Source organism: Schistocerca serialis, chromosome 3 (assembly GCF_023864345.2).
Source record: "Schistocerca serialis cubense isolate TAMUIC-IGC-003099 chromosome 3, iqSchSeri2.2, whole genome shotgun sequence".
Lineage (NCBI taxonomy): Eukaryota > Metazoa > Arthropoda > Insecta > Orthoptera > Acrididae > Schistocerca > Schistocerca serialis.
The window spans coordinates 956,572,208-956,595,077 of record NC_064640.1 but is presented as its reverse complement, the minus strand read 5'-3'; the positions used below and the strand labels follow the sequence as shown (position 1 = coordinate 956,595,077).

General features: G+C 41.5%; 1 protein-coding gene across 1 annotated transcript in view; it reads right to left on the bottom strand.

The window, feature by feature from the left end:
• The window catches only part of LOC126469629 (probable medium-chain specific acyl-CoA dehydrogenase, mitochondrial), a 196,190-nt gene that overhangs the window by 151,314 nt on the left and 22,006 nt on the right, over positions 1-22,870 (bottom strand). Inside the window, exon 3 of the mRNA XM_050096755.1 lies at positions 8,360-8,527. Coding sequence (XP_049952712.1) covers positions 8,360-8,527 — 168 coding nt within the window. The remainder of the gene's footprint in view (positions 1-8,359; positions 8,528-22,870) is intronic.

The following is a 22,870-nucleotide window of genomic DNA, read 5'->3' as shown; positions in this document are numbered from 1 at the left end:
GTATTTACCTTTGTCGCTGGCTGTGCCCATGCCATGCTTCACACGTGCTCTTCTGGAAAGCATTTTGTACTATTCCACTGTGATAACCGCACCAGGTCCTTTGCATCCAACCTGATGTCTGCTGGTGGTGACACTAACCACTCGCGCCAAAAATGGCCCAGTTTGGTGATTGATCCACTACTGGGGGATCTCGCACCCCCTCTGGTCTTAAAATGGAGATCAATGCACAAAGGAGACAATGTTTATGCAGCTTGCTGCACCAGAGAAATGGAAGACTGTGGAGGCTGCAGTAACAGTTGAACCACTGGCCTGAGCAGGAGTGAGATATCCACTATTTGCAAGCTGGGAATAGAGGGCACCAGTTCAGATTCCATGGGCCTTGCAGCGGTAGGTGCATGAGCTAGCTCCTCTGCTGCCCTAATTTGTGGTCGAAGGTAGGATGGTGGAAGCAGTGGTGGGGTGGTAGTGGATGAGTATGCTGCCACAATTAGGATCCCTCCACTGGAATAACAACACATCCAACCCTGTCATAAGGCTGGCTTGAAGATTGTGGCATTGAAGGTGCAACAGGTTGTGGTCCTGACTGACTGGAATGACATATCATCTCATCCTGACTGACATCCACCACAAACAGCTGCCAGCCTTTGTAACCCACCATTAGATCCAGGAGCCACATGTGGTGGTGGCTGAAAGACCAAGCCCAAATGGCAGTCCTTATGCAGAAAACTCAGTGGGCCATAGGCCACAACACTCTGGGGCATGTGACTCAGGAAGCAATGATTTCAAAAGACCCAGCAGCTGCTGCCCATACGAACATTCTCCTGAACTACAGCCAGAACACCTCAACAGTGCATCACTTTAGGATGAGGCAGGCACAGACTTCTTCATTTGGATCTCAAACGTATGAACAAAGCACTCATCTTGTGAGTTAGATGCATGGTGAAACATGGCAGTGGTCAGATGCTGCATACTACTGCAAATGCAAAAGTCTTCAGACTCCCATGACACAAATTGCCAACTCTTGTTGGATATAAGGGTCTTGGGGGGGGTGCCCTTGATAGAAAAAATGGCTGATGACATGTTAACAATTGAAACACGTTGGAAGACAGCTTGGCAATGAACAGGAAATTTGACAATGCATCAACTACCAACAACCACATGCTTCCCAAAAAAGTCAATGTGCACCCTGTCCCAAGGATGCTCCAGGACTGGTCAAGCAGAAAACTAATACAGCGATGCAGCCTGGGTTTGTGTACAGACCATGCAAGCCCACATAAGACATTGAATACAGCGGTCAGTCACTGGCCAGTAGATGTGACAACATCCCAAAATCTTTATATGAGCCATACCCAGTGCAGTGCACACAGCAGCTGGAGTACATGAGGATGCAATGCTGTAGGGAAGATCACTCGACAACATTATTCCTCTGTGGCAAGAATGAGGATCCCCCATGGACAATGTTGAATCGCTCAAATATTGGAAAAATATACACCATGCTGAATCCACTCCAGAGAGAGTGCACTCTGGCCACCCCACCTGGACAGCTGAAACAATTTTCTGAAAAAGTGAGTTGGTGACCACAGCAGCCATGACCTCCTGCACCATCAAAGGAAAATCCAGCAATGTCTGCTGCAGGCATCATCCAAGGCAAAACCGAGAACCTCCTGTCAGTCAAACTCCAGATCCTCTCCTGCTGGCAGCTGCAATAGTGCATCCACATTCACAACGTGGACAGTGGAGCGGTACTGAGTGTGTCACAACAATAATTACTGAGGAAGTGTGTCCACCTCTGCCATTAAATAAGAGTCCTATCCACCAGTTTAGGACAAAGGCTGAATTAGGAAACTGGTGGCTTGTGGTTGGGAGATGAGTAGGTAACAGTGCTCCATACTATAAAATGTGAAACTTTTTAATTTCAAAAATTATAGTCAGTACCTTATTATTCACCTGTGAATAATTATGTTGGGTGATGGAAAGCACATTTAATGCATTATGTGTTGGGCAGCTTTGTGTCATCCCAGTTCCCATGCAAGACGATGACACCAGTGCCATACAGGGATGCATAACAGGCCAGGATTAAAGGTTTAGCCTAAATAAAAGTAACCAGACAGGGTGTGGAGCCCAAATACAGCTTGAGGGATCAAAAAGTTCATTGATAATCTGTAAATCAGAAAAATTTTACATCCATTGTGAAGCCGGTGAAGAGGATGGCAGATGTGTGTCGCCTGCAGAATGAATTTAACATAATACAAAATCCTGCCTAAAAAGGACTGGAGCTGCTACAGATGCTTGGGCACTGGCAAGTTGATAATGGCTTTGATGTTGTTGCCCATAGGAGAAAGGCACTCTTTGCTGTGCATGACCCAAAAAAATGTACTTTTGGAGAAAACATTACATTCTTCCAATTTGCAATGAAGGTTGTTCTCCAGAAGGTATTGGAAAACCTCCTGCAAATTCTCTACACACTGTTAATGTGTGGTGACCAAGACCCAGATGCCATCAAGGTAGTTTACACAACAAGGAATGTTGAGAATCAACTGCTTCAAATGTCTCTGATTAATTCCAAGTGCAGACAAAATTGCAAAAGGCAAGCAATTAACCTGTTAACACTCAAGGGGGATGTTGAACACTAAGAAACTACAGCATGTATGCATCACAAAAGTTGGAGATGATGTCAGGGAGCCAGTATTTTTTTATGCACCAACTCCTCCAGCTGCAGAACTGGATACAAATCCACAACACATTGTGTGTTCGCTGTCTGCTGAAAACTACCGCAAAAGGACACAGCACCATCTGGCTTCTGAATCACCTCAAAAGGGGTGGCTCACTGATTTGTCAAAACAACAAAAATGATGCCAAGGTCCTGCCAATGTTGCAACTTGCCCTCAACCTTGTCATGCATGGTGAACGGAATGGGGCACAGATGACAAAATATAGGTATCACCAATGGCTTAAGGGAGACATGCTTCAATGTTCTGCTTGACCCAAGGTACAATCACAGAAAGGAATACAAATCTTGAAAGGGGACCAATTGAAGCAGTAAGCATGCTGTTTCAACTATCTGGAGGCCAAAAATAACAAAAGCATTTAACCCAAAAATAATTAGTAATAATGGTGAATTTACCACTGACAATGTAAGTTGCCATTCCACATTCTCATAATGTGCAGAGATGGAGGAGTGTCCCTCAAAGGAATACACTACATATCTAAGTCAAGATGGGTCTTTTGATAAACAGAGGCCCTTGGGCTGCCCCATGTTGCAATGGCTGCTAAGTTAACTAGGCTGACTATCAATCCTTTGTCTATCTGAAACTTAATAGGAATCCCTAGTGTTTTTCCTGGACTTGTAAATTGTATCTGATGCATCAAAAAAACCACCCCAGCATATTATGCTATTGCTGATAATGGATGGGCAACTGATTAACATCTCGTGGCATGCCAACTCTCGCGAACTGTGGCCAAATAGCCTCTTTTGCGGCAGACCCAGACGTGGCCTCTACATGCAGGCATTCCTGGCAACATGTACCAAGAGACAACTGGGGTAGGACCACTAGCTTGCCCATTGAGCAGAAACATTTGTGGAAGTGGAGTGTCACAAAGAACCATAAAAATATCATGAGCAGGGATTATGATACACTTCAGTTTATGCACATCCACTGAGCGCAATGCAGGTGAAGACAGGCAGCATTGGAGCGTTACTCCACTTGACTCACCAACAGTATTTGTGTGGCTCACCCCACAGGACACTAGAGACTGTTTACCATGCATGTTTAACATTGCTGCCTACCAGTTGATGGAAAGCATGTCCCTTGCTGCTGCCATAAATTCATGTGATTCAGCAGTCAGAAATTTTGGCTAAAGAAGAGGCAGACAAGTTCAATTCCCCTGTTTCCACCTCTGACAAGGAAAACATGGCAAGTGCCATAACCTGATTTCCCAGGAACTTTGATGGTTATTTCTTCAGAAGTGCTTGAGAATATATGGATAAGCCAAGACATGTGTTCACTTATTTTGGATTATATTTTACTGAGCAAAGTTTTTGACATTATTTAGACAACTCTTAAAGCATGACTATCTTAGCACAACTGGTGGCACAATGGCTAGCACTGCAGGTCACAGCCTCTCACTTCGATGTCCCATGTTTGAAACCCGGTTATTATTATTAATTTTTTTTTTTTTAAATCTACCCATGTTTGTAGAAGGTTGCAACACAATTGTTTATAATCAAATTATAGGATACAAAGGTGTTATATTAACAGTAAAATTATAAATCAGTTTCACAACAAGTGACATACATACATATATTGTATAATAAATGTATGTATGTATGTATGTTACTTTAACCAGTTACAATCCTTTTAAATTCTTGTAGTCTTATATTTCATTTTTATATCAGTTCTGAAGTCTTATATTTTATTCTTACATTTATTTTCAGGAAGATTTGGTGCATTCCCTTGGATGATACCAATTGTAGAAATACTTCAAATGTAGGAATTCCGAACACCACACACATCAAGCACAGGCAGGTTTGCCACTGATGTTTCTTTGTATGAATCCAACTTGGAAAAGAAATGCCATTAACACTGCTGAAGATTTCATGCATTGGCAATAATTTTGTAGCAAACCACGCATATCAGATCATGAAAACTAGCACTTGCAATTGATTATGACCACTGCAGGAATTTCATTGAAAAAAATTTTAGCTGCATACACATGCCCAAGGCACTTGTGGTGCTGGTTAAACAGTAACCATGCTGCCACTATGTGGGTTTGAAGACTAAAGTACTGCTTGAGCAACTGACAAGGTTCCTCAAAGTTAAGTACCCAGGGTAAGTAGGTGGGTTTCAAATTCTGTACTGCCTTGTATAATCATGCACTGCTGGACAATAATAAACAAACCTTGTCAGTTAGTTTGATGATATGCCATACCTGGCAGTGCAACAAGAAATGGCCCAGGTAATTGTTCCATATTTCTGTCAACTCATCAAAGACAGTGATTAGTGTCAAAGGCACAGGGAAGAAAGCTTTTCTGTTGATGCCTCGCCTGCTATCAGTGTCTTGTGAATATGGAGAAATTCCGTATTTCTATTGAGCAGTTCCTACATCTGTTCCAGCTGCAGATCTTGTTGCAGATCTTGTTGCTGCTCTTGGAGGTGCAACTGCTCTTTGCACCATTACAAAAATGCCAGGTTCTTGGTGGCCACAATTTAACACTAAGAAAAAGAGAAGAGTGTCACATGTGCAAGAACATCAGACATTGCCATGAAAGTATGAGTGTAGGTGTGACAATGCTGTGAAGTAGTCACTGTTGGCACAAATGTAACTATACAGGCTGATAATGAGTTGATTGCACTCTAAGAAACTACATTCCTGAAGAGAGAATGAATCCTGATGTGCGAGTAAATCTATGGGGGAGCAAAGAGTCTGAACACCACATAGAGAACAAGTATGGAAGACAACACAACATGTGACCAACACAAGTGACTGCCTTTCACAGTGCTCTGTTTCTTTGTGCTCAGATGTCAAAGGCTAGGTGGCAGTAGGATTATTTCAACAGTTCTGCTAATTTCAATGCCCACAGACCATCAGGTAAATACCTGAGTCACTGGCTCTGCCCTTGCCGCACTTAATATTCACCTTCTATTACAGTCTTCTGTACTATTCCACTGCGATTGAGATGGATGCAGAGCAGCTGGCATGCTAGTGTCCACTGGCAAGGATACAAAAAAAATGAAACTTCTCTTGTTGAGAGGGTATGGATGTTGTTGCAGCAATTACAAAATAGTGTCAAATTTAAAAATAACTTGGTAGTATCAGCCACTTATCACTAGGACATTGTACCATACTGGCCTGGGGGAGTGCGCTTATTTCATTGGTTACAGTGGCATACAGCTATTATATCCTCTCCTGAGGCAAGCTGGTCCACAACTGTTATAACTGATCCTCAATACAATATCCTTAATAGTGACACTGCAACCGAACTTACGTCTGAGCTGGTCCCACACATGTTCTATTAGGTGCAAATTTGTGGATCTTGCTGGCCACAGGAGTACCTCAACATCATTCAGACAGGCCATAGAGATACATCCCATGTGTGGACAAACAATGTCATGTTGAAAAATGGCACCACGTTACTAGTGCATGATAGATAACACATGAGGATGCAGAATGTCCATGACATATCATTGTGCTATCAGATTTCCTTCAATCACTACTAGCCATGACCTGAAATTATACTCAATCCCACCACACTTGACGATGCCACGAGTAATGCTGCTGTGTTTCTCCAGAACACTGGAAGAATGCGACCTCTCCCAGACCACCACTGTACTTGTCAATAATGGCCACCTGAGGTAGTGCAGAGTGGTGATTCATCACTGAACACAATGTGATGCTATTCATAAGCAGTCTACACTTCCTGGTCACAGCACAGCTTCAAATACAGTCTCTTGTGCTGTGTTGTTAAGAACAACCTATGCAAGGGATGGTAATTCCCTAGTCCAGCTGCTGTTAGTTTCTGAGCAATGGTGTGAGATGACATAGAATTTTGCAGGGAGTGTTACACCAAAATGTGTATACCACAAGTGCATCACATTAGAGGATCCTGTTGTTTGGAGCAAGAAGACATTCATCATGTGATTATGACTTATCCATACACAATGTCCGCATCTCACTGGAGTAGCTAGAATAATGTGCACATGACTGAATAATAATCTCATTGGTGGCAGTTTATTATTCATCAATTCCAGCCACTCTTCTTTCCATTGATGAGTGACAGCACCTCTAAAGTGAGATGATTAATTGCTTGCTTATAAGCCATATCTGTTGGTTCAGTTCCATGAATTCCCATGTGCCCTGGCATCCGTCAAAATGAGATTTCCTTCCCTGGTCTTTGTATATGGAGAAAGGTGTCCTGGGTATTTTCAACTTGCTCATTGTCTGGGTACATGCAGTGTATAGATTGAAGGATTCTTGGGTAGTCAGAGTAAATGAGGATCTTCTCAGCATGTGTATGTCATCTGCTCTAGTTTCATCACCATCACTTATAAATCTGCATAAACCACAATAAATTTGTTTAGGAAATAAATTTTGAAGCAACTCTTGTATAAAATCATAGATCAAGGGAGTAAATCATCATGTTTGTATCCATCTGTTAATAGAGCTGTATAATTATAGCTGTCACTCAACATTTTGTAAAACTTTTGAGTTCAGAACGTGTCCAAGAGAGCAGTTCTTCATGTACATCGGCAGATCTAAAATAGTTGTTGGCCTCTTCAGTAAGGTGGCAGAAATCTTCTACTCTAGGTTAAGGTTAGTTGGTTCACACAAAGTGCCTCTCCATTATGCTTTGCATGGGTTTCAAATGGTTTAACTTCATGTAGGCACTAAATTAAAATCAGTTTCATAGCAAGGTAAGTAGCATCTATGCTGAGGTTGGGGTGGTCCCAGTCGCCATCATACAGCAGTCCCTCATAGTGTATCAGATGCCTAAGTATGTTGCTGGAACTCCGAGCATATGCAGTCAGTCAACCAGACTGTGAGTCTGTTCCTCTCATGGGGGATGGCATCAATGATCTTGAGATAGATTTCACTGATAGTACGTTGTATATTAACAGTTTAGTTAACATCACAAAAAAGTGTAGACAAAGTATGCCTATTGCTGTATTTATTACTCTCCAAGACATTTTCTTAATTACTAGCATTATTTTCGTAAATGCCATCATAAGCTTCACATGATTTTGACATCAACATTTTACACGTAGGGAAGCTTTCAGGTTTCCTATTATCTTCCAATCCTTGACTTACTTGAAACTGTCTTTAATGCTTCAGTTGGCTCTCCTGACTACTAAACTTTCATTCACTCAAATTACAATAGATTAAATTTTTTCACTTAATTTTTCCTCTGTTGATAAGCTGGGATTCCTCCCCCCCCCCCCCCCCCCCCACCCACCACCAACACCACCACCACCACCACCATCTCCTCCTCCCTTCCTCTCTTTTCTAGTCCCCTGACCTTTTTATTATCACTTTAAGTTGAAGGAATGAGTCATTCATCACAGAACCAAATTTACTATCAGTGATCTGTTTCCACAGTTTAGCAGCATCTGTCATCCCTTTTACATTTCTACAATTGAAACTAAGAGGAATCAGGATGCTGTATGTGGTCGTTTAAACACAATAAATGAATACCAGTTGCTAACACAAATACTTATTTGCAAACATATATGTTCTATTAGTAAAACTTTGCCACTTTCATCTTGTAGCATTTTACTACTGAACTTACATTGCAGCTAAGGAAACCATGTAAATGAAGAAACTTTATATGAACAGAAGTGAAAAACTTCTTGTTACTACTTACCACATGATGCAGGGATGTGCGTATTTGCTAATCCAAGTGACCAGGCCTTTTTAAATATTTCAAAAGGGTATTTCATTGACTTGTCATACTCCGCAGCCACTGGAATAATCTCTTCTCTGGTAAATTTTCTAGCAAGCTCTTGTATTTCTTTCTGTGTGCTGCTTAGTTCTGAAATTGTCAGGATTCCAGCACTTTAGAAAGTTTAAAATATTCATTAGTTTAACAAGTAAATTAAGAATGTTTGTTTATGTTTCATAATCTTAAGTAGCTCCCAAGTGGAGTTCTGTTTATCTGATCTTAGTTTCAGAAGATCTCTCACTACAAACAGCAATAGTAGAAACATTGAGTCATAGTTAGAAAATGTGAAAGGTTTTTTGTCATATCAGCAATTCACAGAAAACAATTTTACTTTAATGAATCAAAATTAAACCACTGTTAAGTTTCCCAGTTCACATAAAACATGTAAATTTACATGCTGCTAATCTTAAGTGACATCTACATCTATACGCTGCAAACAACTTTACAGTGTGCAGTGGAGAATTATTGTAGTACAACAATCAACTCTGCCCTTTCTACTTTATTTACGAATGGTGTGAAGAAAGAACAATTGTCAGGATGGCTCCAGGTGAGTGAATACATAGGAGGAAGCAATATGTCACACAGACTTTTTGAATGTAAGCTGTTTAAAGTTTTAAGACAAAAACTCCCTGATGTGCAACACCTAACTTGTAGCATCTGCCACTAGAGATTGATCAGCAGTTTTGTGGTAGTCTCGTACATTCTAAATGAATCTGTAATTAAGTGTATACTATTTCTTTGGGTCTTCTATATCCCATCTGTTAATTCTACCTTGTAATGCTACTTCATTAATGTACAATATTCATGACCATGTTGAATAAGGGATTTGTATTGTACTTTTCAGTGGCTGAATTTACATTTCCTTGGCAACCTGCTTTTTCTACAATGAGTTTTGTCAGTGTACCACTTTAGCGTGCTATGAATTGCTTATTTTATGGTTTGTTACTGTTTCCAGTGATTGATAACCAATTCAGTCATGAAAAAATGACCTGAAGCCTAAGATATCACGTTTTGCTGTGTGGTATTTGACTGACAAAAATGGTTCAAATGGCTCTGAGCACTAGGGGACTTAACATCTATTGTCATCAGTCCCCTAGAACTTAGAACTACTTAAACCTAACTAACCTAAGGACATCACACAACACCCAGTTCATCCTGTGGATGATGATGCATCAATAAATTGTGCCTGGTACCAGCCTTGACAAATTAATGCTTTTTCATAACCATAAATCATTACATGCGGTGCTCCATACTTTTAAATGATGTCATCCACAATACATTTGCTGATTTCTGGAACTTTGTCAGATGGTACACCCTTTGTGACAGCACAGCAGTTCAGGTCATCAGCACACACGACTATCAATCTATTTCCATTTGTGAACTCTGGAAATCTCTCCATGGGGTCAACTTCCAACTGGTGAAATTGAACAACTGCAGGAATGGCCAATGATACCTGCTTCCATTTCTACGAAGGGATTTTGCAAATTCCAGATGACTTAATGTTGGAGCATCATGAAAATACTTCAGTATCACTGACCATAAATGAGCTGGGATAGTGAACAACCACTTCCATTCGATTCTGTCATAATTTTTTTGTACCACATATTAGTCTGAATTCTCCTGTGACAGTTTATAACTCATTTTTCACATTAACAGACATTATCAATGGTGAAAGAGGTGATAACTTATAGATAAAAATTCTAGAACTGACTGAGGCTCGAAACCAAACATTTTTGGGCCTGTAGGGAGGCACTTAACCACTGAACCTAATTGCTCCTTTCAGTTAGTCCACAGTGTGCAATTTGAAGTATATCTTCCTTTTAGGAAACAGAGATGCCATGTGCCAACTTCTTTCTCCATGAAGAGCACAGGGGAGAAGCGTAGGTCCTCTGACAAGTGGGTAACATTGTCTCTCAGCATCATCTCCAATGCCTTCTCGATTATACATTATTCAGATCAATACATGCTACACTAGTGCTAAATGATGGTAGGATGACCTCTAGTAACAGCTAGGCACAGTATTTCATCTGGTCTGCCTTGTGTCCACTCGAAACTTGAATCCATTCAAAAATCGATGTAAAATGGTGAATGATTAGATTAAGGGACATGTCAGTAGTCAGGATCTACTGGTGGTTGAATAATAGATTCCTTTGTCAGTAGTGGTAGTATAGTAGGATTCTTCATCAGTGGCACTGAGCTGACCCGTCTGGACTGGTTCAACTGTCTCTATGCATATACCCTAAGAGAAGAGTAGCAGCTGTTTATGGAAACTGGTCACTGAAAGCTCTTTTTCTACTTATGGTAGCTGTGGTTATTGCTGGCATAGAGACTTTCTGTAAGGTTGAGAACCTTTCTGCACATGAGTTTGACCGTGAAGCACTATTCATCATCTGAACTTTTGACTAGAACTTGTCTTGTTGACGACAGTGTGAGATTGTGCCATCAATAGTAGACAATTGCCCAAAGCTATCACTGTTGCATGAACTTGTGTAACTTCAAACAATGGAAAATTGAGGATGGAATGTAACAATATTATGAGAAGGAAAGTTGCTACTAACCATATAGTGGAGATGCTGAGTTGCAGATAGGCACAACAAAAAGATTTTCACACTTAAAACTTTCCGCCAATGGCCATTGTCAACAAAGGACACACATATGCATACACACACTCATGCAAACACAACTCACACACATGAATTCAGTCTCAGGCAACTGAAACCACACTGTGAGCAGCAGCACCAGTGCATGACAGGAATGGTGACTGGGTGGCGGAAAAGAGGAGGCTGCAGTGGGGAGGGGGAGGGGGAGGGATAGTATGGTGGGGATGGTGAACAGTGAAGTGCTGCAGATTGGGTGGTGGGCAGAGGTGAGGCGGGAAGGGGGGGTGGGGACGGTAGCAGAAAAGGAGAGAAATAGAGAGAAATAAACAAAAAAATTTAAAAAAATACTGTGTGTGGTGGTGGAATGATGGCTGTTTAGTGCTGGAATAGGAGCAGGGAAGGGGCTGGATGAGTGAGGACAGTGACTAATTAAGGTTGAGACCAGGAGGGTTATGGCCTTGTGGGATGTACTGCAGGGAAAGTTCCCACCTTTCCATTTCAGAAAATCTGGTGTTGGTGGGAAGGAACCATATGGCTCAGGCTGTGAAGCAGTCATTGAAATGAAGGATATCATGTTTGGCAGAGTGTTCACCAACAGGGTGGTCCACTTGTTTCTTGGCCACAGTTTGCCGGTGGCCATTCATGCCTACATAGAATGCAGCACACTGGTTGCAGATTAGCTTGTAGGCCACACGACTGATTTCACAGGTAGCCTTGCCTTTGATGGGATGGTGATGTTAGTGACCAGACTGGAGTAAGTGGTTATGGGAGGATGTATGGGACAGGCCTTGCATCTTTGTCTATTACAGTGGTATGAACCATGAGGTAAGGGATTGGGAGCAGGGGTTTGTGTAAGGATTGATGAGTATATTGTGTAGGTTCAATGGACAGCGGAGTGGGAAGGATAGTGGGCAGGACATTTCTCATTTCAGGGCACGATGAGAGGTAATCTAAACCCTGGCAGAGAATGTAATTCAGTTGCTCCAGTCCTGGGTGGTACTGAGTTATGAGGGGAACACTACTCTGTGGCTGGACGGTGGGGCTTTGGGAGGTGGCGGGAGACTGGAAAGATAAGGCATGGGAGATTTGTTTTTGTACAAGGTTGGGAGGATAATTACGATCACTGAATGCTTCAGTGAGACCCTTGGTGTATTTTGAGAGGGACTGCTGCCCTTCACTGCAGATGCAGTGACCATGGGTCACTAGGCTGTATGGAAGGGACTTCTTGGTATGGAATGGGTGACAGCTGTCAAAGTAGTGGTATTGCTGGTGGTTAGTAACTTTGATATGGACAGAGGTACTGATGTAGCCATCTTCGAAATGGAGGTCAACATCTAGGAAGATGGCTTAATGAGTTGAGCAGTACCAGGTGAAGAAAACTGGGGAGAAGTTGTTGAGGTTCTGGAGGAATGTGGATAGGGTGTTCTCACCTTCGATCCAGATAACAAAAATGTCATCAGTGAATCTGAACCAGGTGAGGGGTTTAGGAATCTGGGTGTTTAGGAAGGATTCCTCTAGATGGCCCATGAATAGGTCGGCCTAGGATGGTGCCATGTGGGTTCCCATAGATGAAACCTGAATTTATTTGTAGTTAATGCCTTCAAAGCAGTAGTAATTGTGGGTGAGGATATAGTTGGTCGTGGTGACTAGGAATGTGATTGTTGGTTTGGAAATCATCGGGTGTTGGGGAAGGTAGTGTTAAATAGTGGTATGGCCGTGGGCATTAGGAATGTTAGTGTACAGGGAGGTGGCATCAATAGTGATGAGCAGGACACCATGTAGTAAATGGACAAGAACTGTGGAGAGTTGGTGGAGGAAATGGTTATCTTTTATATAGGAGGGTAGGTTCCAGGTAATAGATTGAAGGTGTTGATCTACGAGAGCAGAGATTCTCTCACTGGGTGCATGATAACCACCCAGGACACCCCATTGTGGTCAGTTAAGTTTATTGACTTGAGGAAGCATGTAGAAAGTATGAGTGCAGGGAGTGGTAGGGGTGAGTAAAGAGATGGATTGCCGGGGAGAGGTTCTCGGATGGGCCGAAGGATTTGAGTAGTGACTGGAGATCCTGCTGGATTACTGGAATGGGGTCACTGCGGCAAGGTTTGGTGGTTGAAGTATCTGACAGCTGGCAGAGCCCTTCCGCCAGGTAGTCCTTGTAGTTCAGAACACAAGTTGTGGAGCCTTTGTCCGCCGGTAGGATTATAATGTCAGGATAAGGTTTTAGATGGTGGACTGCAGTTCTTTCTGTGGATGTAGGATTAGTCTGCATGTTGAGGGATTTGGGGAATGATGGTGAGGCAAGGATTGAGGCTGAGAAACTCGGGAAAGTTAACATGGGGTGGTTTGGGGACAGTGGGGGTCTATCACGGTTGGATGGAACAATGAACTGAGTTAGGCAAGGTTCAACATTGGTCCTTGGTTGAGTCTATTTGGTAGGGTTGGTGGCAAAAATGTGTTTCCACTGTAGGGACCAGGAGAAGGACAGAAGGTCTTTCACAAGTCATGCATGATTGAATTTGGGAGTGGGGCAAAAGGTGAGACCTTTGGAAAGGACTGTTATTTCTGTGGGGCAGAACTGAATTACATTCTCCGCCAGGGTTTAGATTACCTCTAGTCATGCCCTGAAATGAGAAATGTCATGCCCACTATCCTTCCCACCCCTCCCACAGTGGTACTCCGCTGTCCATTACACCTACACAATATACTCATCAATCCTTACACAACCCGTGCTCCCAATCCCTTACCTCATGGTTCATACCCTTATAATAGACAAAGATGCAAGACCTTCCCATACATCCTCCCGTAACCACTTACTCCAGTCCGGTCACTAACATCACCATCCCATCAAAGGCAAGGCTACCTATGAAACCAGTCGTGTGGTCTACAAGCTAATCTGCAACCAGTGTGCTACATTCTATGCAGGCATGAATGGCCACCAGCAAACTGTGGCCAAGAAACAAGTGGACCACCCTGTTGGTGAACACTCTGCCAAACATGATATCCTTCATTTCAATGACTGCTTCACAGCCTGAGCCATATGGTTCCTTCCCACCAACACCAGATTTTCTGAAATGCGCAGATGGGAACTTTCCCTGCAGTACATCCCACAAGCCTGTAGCCCTCCTGGTCTCAACCTTAATTAGTCACTATCCTCATTCATCTAGCCCCTTCCCTGTTCCCATTCCAGCACTACACAGCCGTCATTCCACCACCACACCCAGTACTTTTTTAATTTTCTTGTTTATTTCTCTCTATTTCTCTCCTTTTCTGCTACCTTCGATGACCCCTTCCCATCTCTCCCCTGCCCACCGCCCAATCTGCAGCACTTCACTGTCCACCATCCCCACCATACTATCCCTCCCCCTCCCCACCCCAGCCTCCTCCTTTCTGCTACCCAGTCGCTACTCCTATCATGCCTTGGTGCTGCTGCTTGTAGTGTGGTTTCAGTTGATTGAGTTGCATTTGCATGAGTATGTGTGTGCTTATGTGCATCTGTTGTTGACAAAGGCCATTGGACCGAAAGCTTTAGGTGTCAAAAACTTTTTGTTGTGCCTGTCTGTGACTCAGCATCTCCACTATATGGTTAGTAGCAACTTTGTTGTTTTTCCAAAAAGCAGCCATTAGACTGATGAAGTTACACAAATTTGAAGTGCTGTATTCTGTAATTGATTATTATTCTCAGAACACAAGGTCTTCTCTTCTTGGTGTATTTTCCATTTGCAACTCTGTACACAATGGCCTTTGAATCTTTGAACATAGTGTTCTACAGCTTGTATAAGTAGGTATTTGGTATCATAGAATCTAATGTTCCAAAACTGATCAGTGCAGGTTTACATCTTGGCAAATTTGTCCATTGAAAATTTTCATCTGCAGAGGCCTCAACTCCATAGACAACCACCAAATTTCCTGATTTTTCGTGGGTGAATAAGTCAATGAAACCTCATTGTGGCAACAACAATTTACCATGGAACATTGGAGAACAAACACAACCAGAGTATGGTGTTGTGCTTAACTCTGAAAATTGAGTGTAGTCAGTTTCAGGTGAAAATGAAATGATCGTATTCCATTAATGGCCGAGTGTCCCCATCTGGGGAAGTTTGGCCACCTAGTTGCCACATTGGGCATCTTGTGAGTTAATGAGGATGAGGACACAACACCCAGTCCCCGAGAGGAGAAAATCTCTGACCCAGTCAGGAATCGAAGTCAGGCCTGTTGTGTAGCAGACAGACACTCTGACTGCACAGCTAAGGGAACAGAGTCAGCTTCAGGTTCTTGGTAAGTCTTGATGTCTTGAAACATAAGTCATCAAACACTCTTCTTTCTGTACAACAGTGTATGCTGAGGGCGTCCACAATGAAAAAATATCAGTGTGGTATCCTCCTTTCTCCATATGTACCTTTTTCTGTACAGTAACCAAATTAGTGAAGGATTTGGTCGAATGTGTTCCATCAAGAACCTTGGGTGTTGGAAACCCTGGGATTATATCCAAATATCAAACTTTAATTCTCAGTGTTGGTCTGCCTTGTAGAAATCAAAACAAATGATTGATGATATTCTTCTTGAATTAAAAATGCCACCTCAGAGCTGGGTTTGAAGTTTTACGCTTCTACTTCCAGCAATCTGGGTTCAATACTAACAGATACCACAAACACCCACATTCTTCTCTTATGTTTTGTCATATTATTCATATTATTGCTGCAAAGCCCTGATAGCCTTCCATGACTGTCATTGTTATGACATTCACAAGTCTTTTGAATATCTTTCAGCATACTCATTTCTGGTACATTGGAATTAAGAAAGGCCAGCACATTGAGGCAGTGTTGAGGTGACACCTTTCCTCTATTTAAGAGGTTTGTTATCACATGTTTGTAACTGTAAAGTGTTGTCAGGCAGTCTGTAGTACAGTTGTCATTTCTGCTGAACAGCCAACTTCAGCTCATAAGGCATCAGCCCCCATTGGTGACACATCAGGATTTAGCAAGATTCATATCTAGGCATCTCATGAGATTAGCAAGTTGTCTATCTAGGTTTCTGTTTGTGCTTTTATAAACAAATCTTAAGTTAACAACAATGAGATGAGTAGAATGTGTGCATGCTGTGTGCAGATGGAGGAGGAGCTGACAGCAGTTTGCAAACAGCTTACATGTGTTGCTTGTTTTGTTCACAGCTTCTGTTGCCGAGGAACCTTCCAGTGTACCCAACACAGTTAATTTGCTCTCACAGCAGGATGAGTGGTGGGTGGTAATGCATTCACATAACTTAAGGCAGAGGGCCAATGCAGTGGCTGACAGTCTGGTCCCAACCATTCACTCTGAGAGTTGACAGGCAGCAGCTTATTCAACATGGTCCGAGCAGGCACACAGGGAAAGGGTTTACTAGTTACTGGAAGCTCCAATGTTAAGGGTATTATGGAGTCTCTTAAGCAGATAGCATTCAGGGCCACAAAGAAAGCCAATGTGTTCTTGGTACATCTGCAAGGGTGCCTCATCCAGTATGTGGTGGAAACCTTGCCTGCAGCTATCAGCCATGCAGAGTGCAGCCATCTGCAATTTCTGGCTCATATCAGCACCAACAAAACCTGTTGCTTGGGTTCTGAGGTCATACTCAGTTCATACAGATGGCTAGCAGAGCCAATGACAGTCCTTTGGCATGGAAACATGAGGAGTGTCTCAACCAAAGGCATTGTCAACTCAGTGCTGGTGCAGAAATCTGTAGTCAAAACTGTCACAATCATCTGGGGAACTGTAGGACAACCCTTGATAGGTCAGGTGTGCACTACGCAAAGGAAGCAGCTACTCAAGTAGCAGAATACTTGTTGAGTGAACATGGGGGTATTTTAGGCCATGACATGTCCAAAAGAACAGATGCCACATATACATAATTAAGACAAGGACAATCAATGGTGTCTGCAGTGTGGATGCACTCCCGGCCCAAACTCTTAAGGGAATCAGTGAAATGCTGTGATTAACAAGAATAATGAGCAAGGGGCACTACGTTGTTAGTGTGTGGATAGGTTGAGAATCTGGGTCTAATGGGAGGCATGCTAGGGTAATCTGAGCAGTTGCAATGACCAATATGTCCAGGTGGTGCAGTAGTCAACACATCTGCCTAGTAAGCAGGAGACTTAGGTTCGAATCCTGTTCTGGCACAAGTTTTCAACCTACCTCATTGATTTAAATCTATTCCCACCCACAGCCAGTGTCTGTAATTCCTTTGTGTAAAAGTAAGTTTTAAATTTAGCCTAAGATCGTTTCTCCTGGACAACTCCTTCTATTCCATGGAAAATTTTTGTTTCAAAACTTGCAGCTTGTATAAAAGAAACCAGTTTTTAAGTGTAATAGCATGAGAAGGACTAAAAAGCAGTATCTTCATTAATGTCAACACTTATCATGAATACATATTCTGTAAACTGACTTGTTGCACATCATTTTGCTAAAAGAACTGTTGAAAGATCTATGGAACATATAACTAACTGTAATAGTTTTTGTTGATTGTATTCCTTAGTTTGGGTAAATCTTAGAAATGACATAATGTAACATGTGAATCTGCTGTGTAATTTGTTTTTGCTGACTAAATACCTCTCATATCAAGACATCAACAAGGTTGTCAGCTTACCGTTCATTTGAGCAGCTTACATGGAAAATTCTTAAGGCTGATGGGTCTGAGGTTAACCATTTAATGTGGGTTCTGCCCAATTTCAATATTGAGACCATTGTTCTTTGCCTGCACTGGGTTCAAAACTCACACTCACTACAGGCATGATTAAATACTGCAAAAATGCGGTGTCAGTAATCCACAGATAGGTGTTTCGGACTTGCAGCATTTGATAGTGTTGAGGAGTCCCATTCACTGAAAGGAGCACTATATGGTTCCAGGTGTGGTGTAGTGAAAGACATGCTGTTATTGTCTAAACATCTTTCATGCAGGCAGAAGGTGGAGGGGTAGTTGCCAGTTCTACAGTAACAGTGGAGTCAGTATGAATATGACCATCTATAAGAATATCAAGAATAATGGTTAAGAACTGACAACTGTATCCGCAATGCAAATTGGCCCACACCTATGAAGAAGAGGCATGGGTCACTATGTTAGCAACATATCTTTTGCAAAAACCCTTATTTGGGTATTTTACGAGATAGCATGCCCAGTAACTGAGCCTTATGTGGGCAAACATTTTCCACTGATAGATGGAACATACGTCATTGGTGTGCCATAGAGCCGATATTCATGCTACACAATGTGTTCTAACATGTATACACAAACCCTAAGTCTACATACTTCTGACTGGTGACTCGCACTTTGCTCGGTAGTCTTGGCTCCTCACATTCCTATAAATTATAATTATCGTGTGGATATTCAGTTACTTATTTTGAATTACTTTCTGCTGTTTCAGTAGAGTACCTAAGTATTGATATTTTTCCAATTTTCTGTGGTATAGAGTTCCTAAAAGATGTACAGAATGACATGTTTTGCCAGCATAAGAAAATGTTATAAGATCAACACACACTTAAAATGCATTATGTGGGGACGGAAAGAGACAAGTGTTTACCAATTTCAGCGATGAATACCCGCACGGAAAAATCTGAAATAGCATCATGTGCTCTAAGATACATTAAATGAAACTTCTTTTTCTCCTTAATGAGTTGTCAATGTTTATATAGCATCATAAAATACAGCTGTTGAAATTCAGGAGACATACACACTGCGTCACGATACTTCCATTTGCTCACATATTTATTAGGCTTGTATAAACATAGACAAATGGCATTTGATGTATGAGACCAAAGCAGATCTTCTAGCTTAATACTCGATACAGGATTGAAACAAACACATGCCTTACTTTACTCATGAAGTGGCTTGCTCTCTGCTTGCGTCGCTACCTATTTGCACATCCGGTATGCAATCTGGTAAAAACGTGGCGGCTACAGGCTGATTGGCCACTCTCTCCCTATATAGGCTCTCTACAGTGCACCTGCCTGAAAGCCTTGAATACCTTATTGATTTCCTATGTTCACCATGGGAATGGTCTCTAATAAGGTGCTCCCATGGAAAGGGAGATCATCAGTTCTGCTGCTGTTAGTATTGTGGTAGTTTATCCTTCAATATATCCTTGATATTCCATTGCTCATTAGCATAGGATTGTAGGATAGTGTTGAAAGCATGCCAATTAGACTTATTAAAGTCTCATCATGATGGATACTCAGTTGGGTGATGATGTGGGAGAAACATAGCTATTGGAAAGTGATTACTTTCACAGAGATTGACATGTCCCTCCACAGGATTGAGGGAAGGATGCTAAAACTACAGACTGAGAGATCGGTGACTCAATATATTCCATGTGCCACACTAAAATGAGTTAGAGTGCTGCTGTTCATTAAGCATATGAGGGTCCATCAATAAGTAATGCCCCATTTTTTTTCTCAGAACATATTTATTGTTAAGCGTCAGAAAAATAGGATACGGGCAAGACATATTGACATATATTGTCATATTGTCACAAAATTTCTATGTGGTCTCCATCACGTTCTATGCTCATATGCCAATGTTGTGGAAGAGCATGTATTCCCTGTTGGTAAAAGCTCTTGTCCTGTAGGCATAGCCATAGTTTTGCTGCGTGACTGACACTCTTGCCATCTTCAAAGTGTGTTCTCTGTGGAGAGTCTTTAAGCAGCCCTAAGAGATGGAAGTCCGAGGGTGCCAGGTCTGGAATGTAGGGTGGATGAGGCAATGATTGATTCTCAGACTTGTGTGTGGGTGTGCATTATCGTGTTGGAGCAAGATTTCTGCTGGATTCTTGTCTGATAGAACATGTCGGAAACGGTTCTTGAGTTTATTCAGAGTCTTCACGTACACCTCTGAATTGATAGTTGACCTCTTGGCATCACATCCACGAGAATGATGCTACCACATTCCCAGAAGACTGTCACCATGACTTTTCCAGCAGAAGGGGTTGTCGTGGATTTCTTCTTTTGTGGCAAATGAGGATGATACCACTCCATGAATTTCTATTTTGTTTCCGGTGCAAAGTGGTGCACCCAGCTTCCATCCCTCATAACAATCCATGACAGAAAGGCCTCTTGATCAGTCTCAAAACACTCCAACAACTTAGATGAAATGGCCTTTGTTTGAATCTTGTGGTCCGCTGCAAGCATTCGTGGAACCCATCGTGAGCACCTCTTTGAATATCCGAGAGTCTCAATCATTGCAGATGCATTTTCAATTCTGACTGGTAAGTGTAGAGCCAATTGTCAAGTTGTGATGCACCGGTGGACATGAATAATGGCATCCGCATGATTCAGCATGTCTGAAGCAGTGGCTGTAGCATGATATCCTGAGTGGAGCTCTGTTTCTACATTTCCTGAGGCTGTAACTTACTTTATCCATCACCTAACTGCACTCCTATCAAGTGCAGCATCGCCATAAACTGTACACAAATGTTTATGGATGTTCACCATGGTTTCTTTTTCTGAACACAAGAATTCAATAACAGCTTGCTGCTTGTAATGTGAGTCACATGTAGATGCCATTTTGACATTGTACTATAACTCTGCCATCTTCCAGAACAGTTCAAAACTTTGCCGGTACACAGAACAAACATCAAATGTGAAGCACCGACAAGGATGTTTGTCTATGTATATTAATGGCTTTTTTTAAAAAAAAAAAAAAAGTTGGGCATTACTTATTGAATGACCCTTGTACATTAATATCTTTAAGTTCCTGTTCTAAATGAATAGCTCAGCTGGATGTTCTAACAGCACACCACAAGTTATGGACAGTGGAATCACTGAAAAGGAGTAAAGGTGGAGGTAGCTGATGGATCCAGTTAGCTATTTGTTGATGTATCAGATTGCCAGCTGGATGAAGATAGACATTGCCAAGAGTAAAAATCCATAGCTGCCCATATGTACACAGAAACCACCTCCAACAATGTGCTGAGTCATACTGTAATGTCAGCAACAATTAATGTACAGACATCACCTGATACTGATTATGGGTCAACCCCCCTTTTTGGAACAGGTACAACGATTATGTAGGTTAGGGGCATATGTTTCAGGGAACAGTTTCCTAATGGACAGTATATTCTGCTGGATAAAATTATAGTAACTGTCTCAGTTCTGCTAGATGGGCCTGACGTATCTTCACCCTTGTTGTAGATGGGTTTAGCGAACTTTGCAAACATCGTGACTGTCACTTGAACTGGATGTAGTTATTCATATTGTACAGGTGTTGAGTGGTCAGGACTTTGGAGTGGGTGCCTGGTGCTGATATTAAACGAGAACAGGAAATCAGGTCAAATAAAGAGCATATATTTCAGTATAAGGAACACATGGGGTGCAACTAGGGTAGAAAGTTACCAGATGTAGGCTAGTCTGAGATATTGAACAAACTAAAGAAGTGGGCATTGGGAGAGTCTGCTCTCCAGAACCTTCCAGCATGCACACAAATAACCCTTCCCCCACACTTGCTATTAGGTAAACCAATGGCATGAAATTGCCACCAAATTCAGCAGAGGGCTGAAGCATTTAGGAAAAATTTTCTGTTAGAATTACACATTGGAGGAACTTTATTAAATGGTTTTGTGGACTTCACCAATTTTTTCACTGGAAATCTGAGATCATTTAATATTCCAATTTTGGATGCCAGATGTGCACTTGAATTTTTGTGGGACTTCTTTGTGTTGGCCACAGCTGGGTCTTGTATTAATTTTCATGGTGCAATAAACAGTCAGGACTTTTATGTAGTCTTCATTTGCAGAACAGTGATTTGCTTGGGGTTCCATATCTCAGAATGTAGAAATTTCATAGTCTTGTCTACAATGTTTGAGGACTCATGAGTCAGTTTTGGACGTTAATAGTTTGTTTAAGATTGAGTGATACAGAACTTTTCATATATTCCATAAACACTGTTCAATGGTACCTATTGTGAGTCTGAATTGATATTAGTCACTGGTACCTGTTATGAGCTTGAAGTGGTATTTAACAGCAAACAAACTTTCAGTTTTATTACAATCAATTTTTAGGGATGCAGTAGTCTATAGTACCTTCCTACTTCACTGTTACTGGTACTGGTACTTATTTGTGAACTTATGGGAAACTTAAGCAACTGTATATGGCTCTATGTTATCTAGGGGTCTGGCTGCATTTACAATTTTCATTTCAGATAATAATCAATGCATTAATTGCATTCCACATCAGCCATATTCCAGGGGCCAGAATAATTTATTAACAATAAACATGTGGTAACATCACAGCTGGATGCATAGCCTCAGGAAATCAGTTTCAGACAGACAGAGCCATCTATGGACTGTCATAATAATGGATTCATCAGACTATCAGGCATTTTAGAGCCAGGTAATTGTCTTTAGTTACTTATTTACAGATTCCACAGATCTGTTTGTTAATTTGAAGCTTTTGTGCTATTAAGTTTCATGTATTTTGCCAGTGTGTAGTCATAAACATAAACAAAAAAAAACAAAAAAACGAAAAAAAAAAAACTGAGCACATTAGCTTTCATCACCACTTGTGCTGGAAGCAAAATACATACTTAAAAACAAAACAAACTTTTGTGTACTACATAACACATGCTGCATGTGTTGAATTAAATATTCAACTATGAAACAGAGGAGGTGATCCATCAGAAATGAGAACAGATTAAATGTAAGATTTGCTTTCAATGTCTGATGAACATGCTGTATGACATGGCAAATGATTAGTTGTCTTACTGGCTTTATTTCAAATTTTTTATCACCATGCATACCCAAAAATTTGAAGCATTTTAACCTAGTCAGTAACACATGTCTATGTGCAACATTAATTAGTAGTGTTACTCTGCT